Source organism: Trachemys scripta, chromosome 1, assembly GCF_013100865.1.
Source record: "Trachemys scripta elegans isolate TJP31775 chromosome 1, CAS_Tse_1.0, whole genome shotgun sequence".
NCBI classification, from domain to species: domain Eukaryota; kingdom Metazoa; phylum Chordata; order Testudines; family Emydidae; genus Trachemys; species Trachemys scripta.
The window spans coordinates 226856455-226867640 of record NC_048298.1 but is presented as its reverse complement, the minus strand read 5'-3'; the positions used below and the strand labels follow the sequence as shown (position 1 = coordinate 226867640).

At 43.8% G+C, this 11186-nt stretch overlaps 1 protein-coding gene across 2 annotated transcripts in view; it reads right to left on the bottom strand.

Annotated features, from left to right (window-relative positions):
• Positions 1–11186, bottom strand: part of HERC2 (HECT and RLD domain containing E3 ubiquitin protein ligase 2) — a 209208-nt gene that overhangs the window by 42411 nt on the left and 155611 nt on the right. For both annotated transcript variants that reach the window (XM_034757914.1, XM_034757915.1), the window contains exons 65-69: positions 9434–9659; positions 8287–8458; positions 7427–7613; positions 6186–6326; positions 679–870 (exon numbers count right to left, since the gene is read on the bottom strand). In XM_034757914.1, the coding sequence (XP_034613805.1) occupies positions 679–870; positions 6186–6326; positions 7427–7613; positions 8287–8458; positions 9434–9659 (918 nt within the window). The remainder of the gene's footprint in view (positions 1–678; positions 871–6185; positions 6327–7426; positions 7614–8286; positions 8459–9433; positions 9660–11186) is intronic.

Sequence of the window (11186 nt, the reverse complement as noted above, 5' to 3'; positions counted from 1 at the left end):
GGGGTTGAAGCTGCCCCCTCGGCTCCCAGCCCCCTTTGCTCCCACAGAGGCAGACAGTAAGAGCCACCTGGGTGGGAGGACCCAGCTCCATGGCTGGCAGAGCCCTCCGGGACCAGGACCGCAGGGGAGCCCTCCCAGCCCACAGCCCCTACACTACTCCTTTCCCTATACTCTGAGCTACCCTCCATGCCTGCACACAGCCCCTAGCTAGCCCTCTCCCTGCACACTGAGCTACCCCCATACCTGCACACAGCCCCTAGTTATCCCCTCTCTACACCTTGAGATACGCCCCTGCTCGCACGGAGCTGGCTCAAGCCTTGCTGGCCTCTGCCTCCCTCCCCCAAAATAGAAGTCCCTGCCCCAAGAGCCCCCAAACCCCGCTGTGTCCTGGAGTTTTTATAGCACGTGGTGGGGGCCTCCAGGGGAAAAAAAAAGGTTGAGAACCCCTGGCAATTGACTCTCATTGATTTCTACAGCAAACAGCTATATTCATTTGGTATTCCAATTAAAGGTATATGGACTGTTATATTAGTATAAGATAATTATTAGTTTTTATGTTTGTAAAAACCTACATCTTCTGAACCTATATCTTCAACGAGTAGGAGTCACCTCAACAGAATGACAAAGAAGGGAGGATAGTTAAAATACAGTAAGACAACAAAAATCACTTTGACTGACCTGTGGGTATGCAGTACCCATTCCAGACAGCACAGCAGAAAGAACATCCTTTCCCTTCTCACCAGCCCTGGTGGAGACAGCAAGCTTCAGCAGGTCAACCATGACTCGTGTGTCATCCGGTACTAAAAGACTAGTGAACTCATCCAAGTATTGGGGCTCAGGACCAGATACTTTACTTTGGCTTTCTACATCCTGAAAGAGAAATTCAAGAAATATATAATATATAATGAAGAAAGATGGAAGAAAGATTTTATATAATAAACTGAGTTAAGTTGCCTATAAAAACCCAACATGGTTACTAACCTGTTCTATAACTGTTGTTCTTTGTGATGTGTTGCACATGTCCATATCGCTTCAGATGTGTGCATGCCCAGTGCACTAGCATTACAGACTTTTCCCTTAGAGGTACCCCAACATAAGGGCAGCCCATGCACCCGCTGCTGCCTCCTACTGCTACACAATGGCACAAAGGGTACAGCCACCTTGATCCTCCTCAGTTCCTTCTTACCAGACAGATTTTGATAGAAAGGGGAAGGAGAGTGGGTCATGGAACGGACATGTGCAACATCTCACAGAACAACAGTTACAGAGCAAGTTAGTAACCATTTTTCTTAAGTGATTGCACATGTTCATTCCGTTTCAGGTGTCTCTCAAGCAGGTCAATCAGGAGATGGGATCAGAAACGACCTGAATAATCACAGAAGGACTAAATGTCCGAATCTGATATCTCTAGACTGTTGAGAGATGGCATTAGAATCAGAGATATGTACTGATGACCAAGTTGCAGCACTACAAACAGCCACTACAGGCACATGAGCTAAAAAGGCTGCAGAGGCCATCTGAGATCTCGTTGAACATGCCAGCATGCTGTCTGGGGAAGTTACATTGGTCATGTTGTAGCACAAACGTATACAGGAGGAAATCCACAATAAGATTCTTTGAGATGAGACTGGAATGCCCTTCATCCTGCCTGCAACTGCCACAAACAGTTATGAAGATGGCCTATGGTTTAGTCCTATCCAAGTAAAATGCTAATGCTCTCCTAACAGCAAATGTGTGGAGTCTCTCCTCATTCTTAGGAGAATGAGGATTGGGGAAGAATGTTGGTAAAAAAAATGCCTGACTGATATGGAAGTGAGAAACCATGCTGGTGAGAAATTTTGGATGAAGGTGAAGATATACCTTTCCCTTGTATAAGATACCTGATGGATCATTTACCAGGGCTCTCAATTCCCTCACTCTTCTTGCAGAGATAATTGCCACCAAAAAGGCTGGCTAACTTGAAGGATGAAGCAACAAACAGAGAGCAGGCAGTTCAAAGGGCAAGGTGGGGGTGTATAATAATGTTCAAATCCCCACGAGGGAACATAATACCTCCTTTCAGTCCTCTTAGCTGTGTGAGGCACGGAAGACGGTTTTTACCACAACACTCTAGTGGGCTCCCAAATAGCCTCATTTATGGGCAGTGCCACTCAAGAAGGCCCCGCAGATGCCAAATTGCCAACCAATCTGCCTGAGCTCTCCTGAACTACTTCCATCTGTATATCAGGGTGGAAGCCATTCTCTTAAGGAGGTTCTGATGGGCCCTATAATCGTCCAGAGAAGGTGAAAAAACACTGGACACTACCGCCTGATCAAGTGATGAGGAGGAGGAACCCAAGGCTGGCTGAAATGGTGCTTCTCCCAATTCCTCCAAAGTGAGATTCATTGGGGCAGACTGTTCAAGTTTGATACTGAGCTCAGTACCAGGAGTGGCTTCTTGAAGATCTCAACGCAAAGAGTGATCACAGTACCTACCAGAACAGGGAGAGGGGAGAAGAGGAACTGGCGCTGGATGGAAACCCACACTGGCTCCAGTACAGTCGCAGATATGGCCCTGGAGTCCAATTTTTTTCCTGACAAAGGCTCCCTACTGACTGACCAACCAACATGGAGCCTCCACTGGATACCAGCAGTGAAAACCTCTCAGAGCAGAGTGATGTTTTACGTGACACGGCTGTGACACCTAAGATCCAATTTCTGACTCAGACAATGAACCCATGTCATTCAATGAGGGAGGTGCCATGCTTCTCAGTGCTGGGAGTCTGGAGAGGATGGCACTGGAGAAATTATAGTCAGTTTGCCCCTCAACTGCACCGTACAAAGGGGTACCAGAGCATTTGAAGGTGCCCATGGTACTTGGTGCTGAACTCGAGCAGTCAGCAAATCCTTGTGGGTGTCTGTTGGTATTGGGTGAAGTATTTCTTGAACCACCAGTATCAGTAGACTCAGCTGATCACTTGCCACGACATAAGTCTCAGGAGTTGACAGCACCAGGAGTCTCTCTTGGTGCTGCTGAGGCAAAAAGGACGCACTGCTGAACAAGATGGCGCTCCCTTATAAACACTCAACAGCATCAGTATCTGAGTTAATGACCTCACCTAAGGTTCCACCTGCCCCAAAGAAAAAACTGCTTGGCACTATGTACACTCTACCCTGCTTCTCAGCTTGGCTGCTGGATACTGGTGCTGGCAACCTCAATCTCCTGGACAATGCCGTTCCTCAGTGAAGTCTTTCAATGTTTCTTCTTCAGTACTGGAGAAGGAGATCAATGTCGGGACTCTGCCATGCCAGGAGGAGCGCTCCTAAGCAAAGTAAAGGCACTCAATGCCCACCTCGAGCAGGAAGGTTCTGAAGATTGGGCAGGGCTGCATCCATAAGGAGATGTTTTAGTCTGACCTCCCGGTATTTTTTAGTTCTGGGTTTCAAGTCCCTGCAGATTTCACATCTGTCCCTGATGCATGCTTCTCCGAGGCACTTCAGGAACCTGGAGTGCAGGTCCCTGACCAGCATCAGCTTCTTGCATGCATTTCAAAGTTTAAAGCAGCGGTCTCCAACCTTTTAACGCACAAGATCACTTTCTGAATTTAAGAGCAACCCAGGATCTACCCCACCCCTTCCCCATCTCCCCTCTCTTCATCACTTGCTCTTCCCCACCCTCAACTCACTTTCACCGGGCTGGGACAGGGGGAGGGGGCACGTGGCTCCGTGTGCTGCCCCTCTCTGCAGGCACCTCTCGGCCAATGGGAGCTGGGGGGGGGCGCACTTGCAGGCAGGAGCAGCACACAGAGACCCCTGCCCCCCATTCCTCCGGGCTGCGCTGGCCGCTTCTGGGAGCAGTGTGGGGACTGGGAGAATGTCCAGGATTGACCAGTTGGTGACCACTGGTTTAAAGTCTGGGGACTGAGGCATGCCACAGCACTGGGCATTGACACCCAGAACCACTGGGAACCAAAATGTAAACTACATACATTAGTAAAATAAAAAAATAAACCTACACTTCAGTAAGACGATGCAACAAGTACCAACCATATACAACAGAAAAGACTCAGAAAGAGAGAAACACTTGTGGTAGCAAGTTAGCACGCTCTGATAATCATCACAGGTGGTAAGAAGGAAGAGATGGGAGTTGGTTTTACCCTTTGGACCATCGTGCAGCAGCAGAATGCAGCTGAGGACATATGTGCCATCCTAGTGGGTACAGCTGAGGGAAAAATCTCAAATGCTAGTGAACAGAGCAAGCTTACATCTGCAGGGGAACGGGCATGTGCAAGCACTCCAAGAAGAAACAGAAGTTTAATACTGTGACCCTAAGACAGGGGTGAGCAAACTTTTTGGCCCGAGGGCCACATGTTGGTATGAAAATTGTATGGTGGGCCATGAATGCTCACGAAATTGGGGTTGGGGTGCAGGAGGGGGTGAGGGCTCTGACTGGGCTTGCAGACTCTGGGGTGGGGCCAGAAATGAGGAGTTCAGGGTGCGGGAGGCGGCTCTGGGCTGGAGGATGGGGGTTGGGGTGCGGGCAGGAAGGCTCCGGCTGGAGGTGTGGGCTCTTGGGTGAGGCTGGGGATCCCGCTTTATTAGGCTTCCACCACAATTTTGACAGTGGGAGCTCCAGTGGCCAACAGCGGGGAGGCCCCCCCTCTCTCAGCCCCAGGCGGAAAACTGCGGAAAAGTAATAATGGACCTTATTACCGCAAATAAGAAGGTCCATTATTACTTTTCCGTGATTTTCCATGGTTTGTCTGCAACTCAGCCGCAATTTGGGACAATCATCCCGTGATTCAAGTAGGGGCTTAATAATAAACATCTATCAGCTGTATTCATACAGTTATGACTAGTAGAAAGTAGTGGTAGGTTAACAAGTGTTCAGCTCCTATTTTTCTGAAAGCCCTAACTAATTAAAAGGGAAAATGTGAAGAGAAACACAGACTATCAAGCCACAAAACCGTAATAGACAATTGACTGTCAAATCTTCAGAACAAAGTCCTAAGGAAAAAAAATATCAACTATTTCTTGATTTTATGAACCAATGCTTATTAGGCAAGGCTTAGGGACGTTGCATATTTAGGGATCGCTTCACTACATTATTTGGGGCATTTACCAAACAAAACTATGCCATGCTGAAGTATACTATAAAAATTACTACCTACTTATGTAAACAATACTTTTACATGTATTAGACAGTAGGGCTGGCTGGAAAACAAATTTCATTTCAGAAAAAACAAGCTTTCAAAAATTTGCTCTCATTCCGCATCAGAACTGAAATGAGACCTTTCGAATTTTAGGGTGAAAAAAATACAAGACTACCAACCCCAGAATAACCAGTAACTCAGTGGTGGTTAGGGCACTACCTAGGATATGAGATTCAACTCCCTGCCTAATTTGAAACCGAGACATAGGGCAGGTCATACTACCGCTTAAGTCGATCTAACCTACGTCGCTTAGGGGTATGAAAAAGAAACCCCCCTGAATGACGCAAGTTATAGTGACCTACAAGCTGTCCACACCAATGCTATGCCGGTGGGAGATGCTCTCCCACTGACATAGCTTCTGCCTCTCACAGAGTTGGAGTAATTATGTCGATGTAATTACCTCTCCTGTCGGCATAGAGCACCTTCACTAGATGTGCTGCAGCTGCGCTGATGTAGCGCTTCTAGTGTAGACCTGCCCTTAGTCCTGGGTCTTCCACATCCCAGGTGAGTGCCCTAAGCACCAGACCATTATTGATTATTCTGGGGTAGGGGTCCCTCTCTCCCCTTTTCCTCTGGGTCTCCCACATCCCACGTGAGTGATCTAACCACCAGGCTATTGGTTATTCTCGAGTCCCTCTCTCCCCTTCCAGAAATTCCATCCTGACCATAAGAAACCTTCCCAACTAAATTTTTGTCAAAATAAGATACTTTTTCATGAAACATTTCAGCTTTAACAAAACCGCACTTTTAGATGGGAAAATTTTTCAAAAAATTTGTGACCAGCTCTACCTAGCACCATAAAAAATACATTTGCATTACTCAAAGCTAACTAACTACATAGAGCTGCATATGGCATTCTCAACCATATGGCACTTGCACCAGAAATTTTTTTTTTTCCTCTGCTGACATAACTTGTCAAACACCAGAACAATTCAATTGCTTGATGGAGACCCATAATAAAACCTATAATCTTAAAAATATTAGCAATATTACTTCTTTGGTTTTCGTCATGGTCTCTGCTATGATACTGGCAGCTCCAGGATCATCAGTGACTGGAATGAAAGGACGAGAAGAGGCAGCAGCAGCTGAGGGAGTTACAGCAGAGGGGGTCACAGCATCTTCTGAAGAAACAACCTAGTCAAAAAACATCATAGTTAACCAGATAGCAGAGCAATAAGATATTCCATGTGTTTAAACAAGCTTAACTAGACTTTGTAAAAAGAAGTTTGTGCTCAGAAAAGAGATGCCTAAAACCAGCAGCATCTTATTCAAGAAATCCCTGTATGAACCTTGCAGTGATGCCTACTGGCGAACTAAGGGCTTTTCTTCGCTAAGGGACTAAGTCGATGTAAGTTACGCTGCTTCCGTTACATAAAACTAAATAAGTGAAGTTGACATAACCTACATCGACTTACTGCAATGTCTACACCATGCGATTTCAACGAGAGACGCGCTCCCATCAACTTAGCATTGCTTAACCAGACTCGCTAACTCAACGCTGCTGCATCCATCGCAGCAGCGCTGATTTAGCTCGTAGTGAAGACAAGCCCTAAATCAGGGTCCCACTGCACTAGGTACGAACATGCAATAAAATGACAATTCTTATCCCAAAGAGCTTACAACCTAAAAGACAAGACATAACAGCTGGATGAAACAAACAAGTATGTCAGCATGGGGGAATGGAAAAGATGTATCCTCTTTAGTGACAAAATAATTATTACTACTCCTTTTAACACTGAAGAACCCACACAATATGTTTGTATCTGGCTTTTTTTTTCAATACATCACACAATAGAAATAATGTTACCATTATTAGTTACATTTGAAATAAGATTTAGACACTGACGATTCTCTTCATCTTTTCATTTCTTCTTTTTTAAATCCAGTTTATAAATTTACCTCTACTTCTTAAACTGTTTCAATACCTGACTAAGAGAACGCCAATATCTTTGAATTAGGTCTAAAACATGGTGAGAAATTACCTTATGTTTTTATCTGATTTACTGGACTCGAAACTTGTGAATTGATCAATTATAATCAGGCACAGCTGACAAATTGCAGGTACTTTATGGAATTGATTCTAAAAGTTAGACCGATGCTGAAGTAGAGTTCTTACATGTTACTGTCAAATTAAATAAAGGAAAATACTTCACAGTGTTATTGTTGATGGATGTTTCAGCACTCCAAAATTGTTGCTCTGATAGCAAAACTGATTCTGATTTTATTTATTTTACCTCTCCTCTCCTGTCTTGCCAGGGATTTGGACTCAGTCTCTCTTCCACATCCACTGCTAGCACACACTCTTCCCCATTGGCAGGGCTCCCTGTAGAAGCAGCATCTGGTGGTGGGACCGGGGATGAAGAAGGACATTCCACTGGGGCAATCATACTTGCAGGCATCAGTGCTCCAACCACTGCATCCCTAGATCAAAAATGAACAAACTGTTGAGGAAAGACTTAAACTAGGACCACCAAATCCTCTCCTTGGAAGAAACGTGTCCTGTTATTCAGCTAGAGTAATACTAAAAGTGATGGTTTTCAATGTTTGCAGTCTACAGGGTAGTTTACTTCCATTCCATATGGGAAGACTCACACTTAGCTGAGATAGTTACAGATGCCTACAGAGTTTGGGGATTTTTAAACCAAAGTCTGCCACAAGTTTCTTTTCAGACTCTTTACCACTAATATTTCTCCTGTCTTTACAAACAGAAATGAACAATCTCAAAAGGAGCCCTCTGCTCTGTGATACACATTCTCAACTGCAAGGTATACAACAAGATTATTGCTGGGAGTTGCACTTTTGGAAAACTATCATTCTGTTCTTATTTGGATGATGCACTCTCACATGAGACTTTTAAAAAAGCTAATATTTTGTTGCAGAGTTTTCTGTTCCACATAAGACAGTCTTGTCAGGAAAACCTGTATCAACAAGTTGATTTCAAGTGAACACTAAAAGGAAATTTAAATGAAGTTAAAGCATACATCCTAGTGCCCTATTTTATACCCACGATTACCTGGTATATGGGAGAAACTGTATGAAGTAGTTTACCATCTATGCTTCATCCTGTAAAATACAAGAATGTTGGCACGCCTACCTGGCATACATGATTTGTAATGCTGTCAATATATGAGATAATGCTTGTTGTTTGGCAAGGTTCCCATCTAGCGACAGAAGAATCTTAGCGAGGGAAGGGCGGTTAGGTTTGGAACTGCTTACACCACTGATTTTGTTACTGGCAGCAGAAGAATCTGCATCTGATGGGACACCTGGGAAAAAGAGTCAGACATGGTTTTTTAAAAAAAGACTATAATGCATAATAACTAGTTTTGTTTGTTACCTGCTTAATGATACTTTTGGAAAGGATTCTTAGCCTACAATTCGTGTAATTCTGATATGAAACCCAATACTAAATCTAGGTCAGCAATGACTTTCATGTAAAACAGAGTCTAAAACTTACTCATGAGAATGCAGACACCTCAACACCACTAGTTTCCTACTGGCCTCTACAACAATCTTTACTTGGACAAAAAATTAGCAGTTAAGTACTATTTATATATATTGTACATCTATGAAGCTCTGTTATTGCTGCAGTTCTGTCCAGGTAAAAGATAGCTAATGGATTAAAAGACATAGAAACAGCTAAAATATTCTGATATTTTACATAGAACATTTTTGTTACTCAAATCTGACTAAACTTTGGTTCTGATAAATTGGGAAGGTGCCATCATAGAATGCTGCCTCCCTCTTTAATGGTGGTCACGTGTCTTAGAAATCAATAAGTAAGATAACATTTGCATCAAGAATTATTATTTGTAAGAGGCATATAATACAGAGATTTAATATTATGCTAGCATCCAGAAGCCCCAATCAGGGCAAGGCCCCAACATGACAGGCACTGTATCCCCTGCCCAAAAATGGACAAAAGTCTACAGTCCAAGAAGAATCTCATTTTTGCTAATGCATTTTGGACTTTGACAAACAGTTTAAGACATTTAAAAGTTTAAACTAGCACTAACTTTTGTATGACTCCTCAGCTTCAGGGCACACAATGTTTTAGCTTCCCAAGTCTTGTTCTCTTCTCACTTCCTCCATTTTCAGCAAATCAGTATGTTTAAATGTCTTTCATCCTGCACAGCCACCTCGTCCCTCACACCCGTCCATCTATACACATCTACAACGCTGCCCCAATCCACAAATATTGTTTAAAAATGTTAAGGAAATAAACACAAGCTTTGTATTACCTAGATAAGAAGCGCCTAAAGGGTCTCTAGCAGTTTGGAAGAGTACTGGCTCATGAACAGATGGTGTAGCTACATCCACTGTTGTCCATGCTACACTGTGGGAAGATCCACAAGCAACACGTGTAATTTTCTGGCCTTCTAAACCCTGTACAAGAGTGGGTTTTCTATTGACTGTAGTAGTTCCATTGCCTTGTTGTCCATGATCGTTGTCACCCCAAGCATAAACCTGCCAACAGACAGTTCTATGTGTTACTGTGTTTCACTGAGTCTTTCATATAGTTATTTTCAAAATTACTTATAGGATCTTATCTCTAAATGACTTACGTTACTAATTTAAGATATTGCCAGAGTACCTACCACCTTCATAATTAACAGCTGATGCTTTCAGGTTACATATGCTAATATAGCACATACGAGCTTCGTTCTGTGAGCAGATTCATGTACTATTTCATTATTCTGGGTATACATAAAGTTAATGGAATTACTTGCACATGGATTTTACTGGGGCTCTGCATAACTATGATATTTATGCTATCGCCCAATACAGAACAGAAATAGGTTGTCACAACATCATGGTTGCTTCTGGATCTTAGGAAGCGAAAAGCCGGGGGTTGTGTCTGAAACATCCCATGTTACCATAAATAAGAAGGAACAAAAATGCAAAAGCTATATTAAGATGACAGTTAAGATTTAATAAATATATGAAGGCAAGAAAATTCTAAGTGACAATCACATTAATATTTGTGCAGTGCTTTAAGAAGTAAAACAATATATTATAAAGAATATTTATTCCATTCAATAAGTATGTAGCCAATGATTTTAGTTTATTATCCATTTGTTGTGTGATGTTATGATTAATCAATATGTTACATCATATAGATTCATTGTATGTTAACTAGAGTTAATTTGTAGGATTAGAGAAGTATAAGATTGATCCATATTTAGAGGAATCATTAGATATAATTAAGACAAGCTGAAATGCAAGAACCTGTAGGCTGAGGCCTGCAAAATTTTAGCTTAGCCATTTTAGGCCTTGGAGACAAGAAATGCTGACACAAGTAAATGACCAAGGAATGACCCGATGCCCTAAATTTATGGGAAAAGAGGTACCAACTGGTAATAATGTGAAAATCTAGCCCAACAAGGGTGGGCAAACTATGGCCCGCGGGCTGCATCCAGTCCATCAGACATTTTAATCCGGCACTTGAGCTCCCGCTGAGGAGTGGAGTGTGGAACTTGCTCTGCTCCACGTGGCTCCTAGAAGCAGCAGCATGTCTGCCCTCTGGCTCCTACATGTAGGGGCAGTCAGAGAGCTCCACACGCTGCCCCCGCAGCTCCCATTGGCTGGGAATCACAGCCAATGAGAGCTGCAGAGGTGGTGCCTGACACACCCTCTTGCACCGCAAACTGCTCAACCCCAGACCCACCCCAGAGCTTGCACCCCCAGCTGGAGCCCTCACCGCCGCCCCTCCCCCGCACCACAACCCCCTACCCCAGCCTGGAGCTCCCTCCCACACCCTGAACTCATTTCTGGCCCCACCGCAGAGCCCACACACCCCCAGCTGGAGCCCTCACCCCCTCCTGCATCCTAACCCCAATTTTGTGAGTTTTCACGGCCCACCATACAATTTCCATACCCAGATGTGGCCCTCAGGCCAAAAAGTCTGCCCACCCTAGACTAGCCAGAAGATTAAATTTTAAATTATAAAATGCTGTAATAGTAAATCTTGTCTCTAACATCCATCTTAGCCAC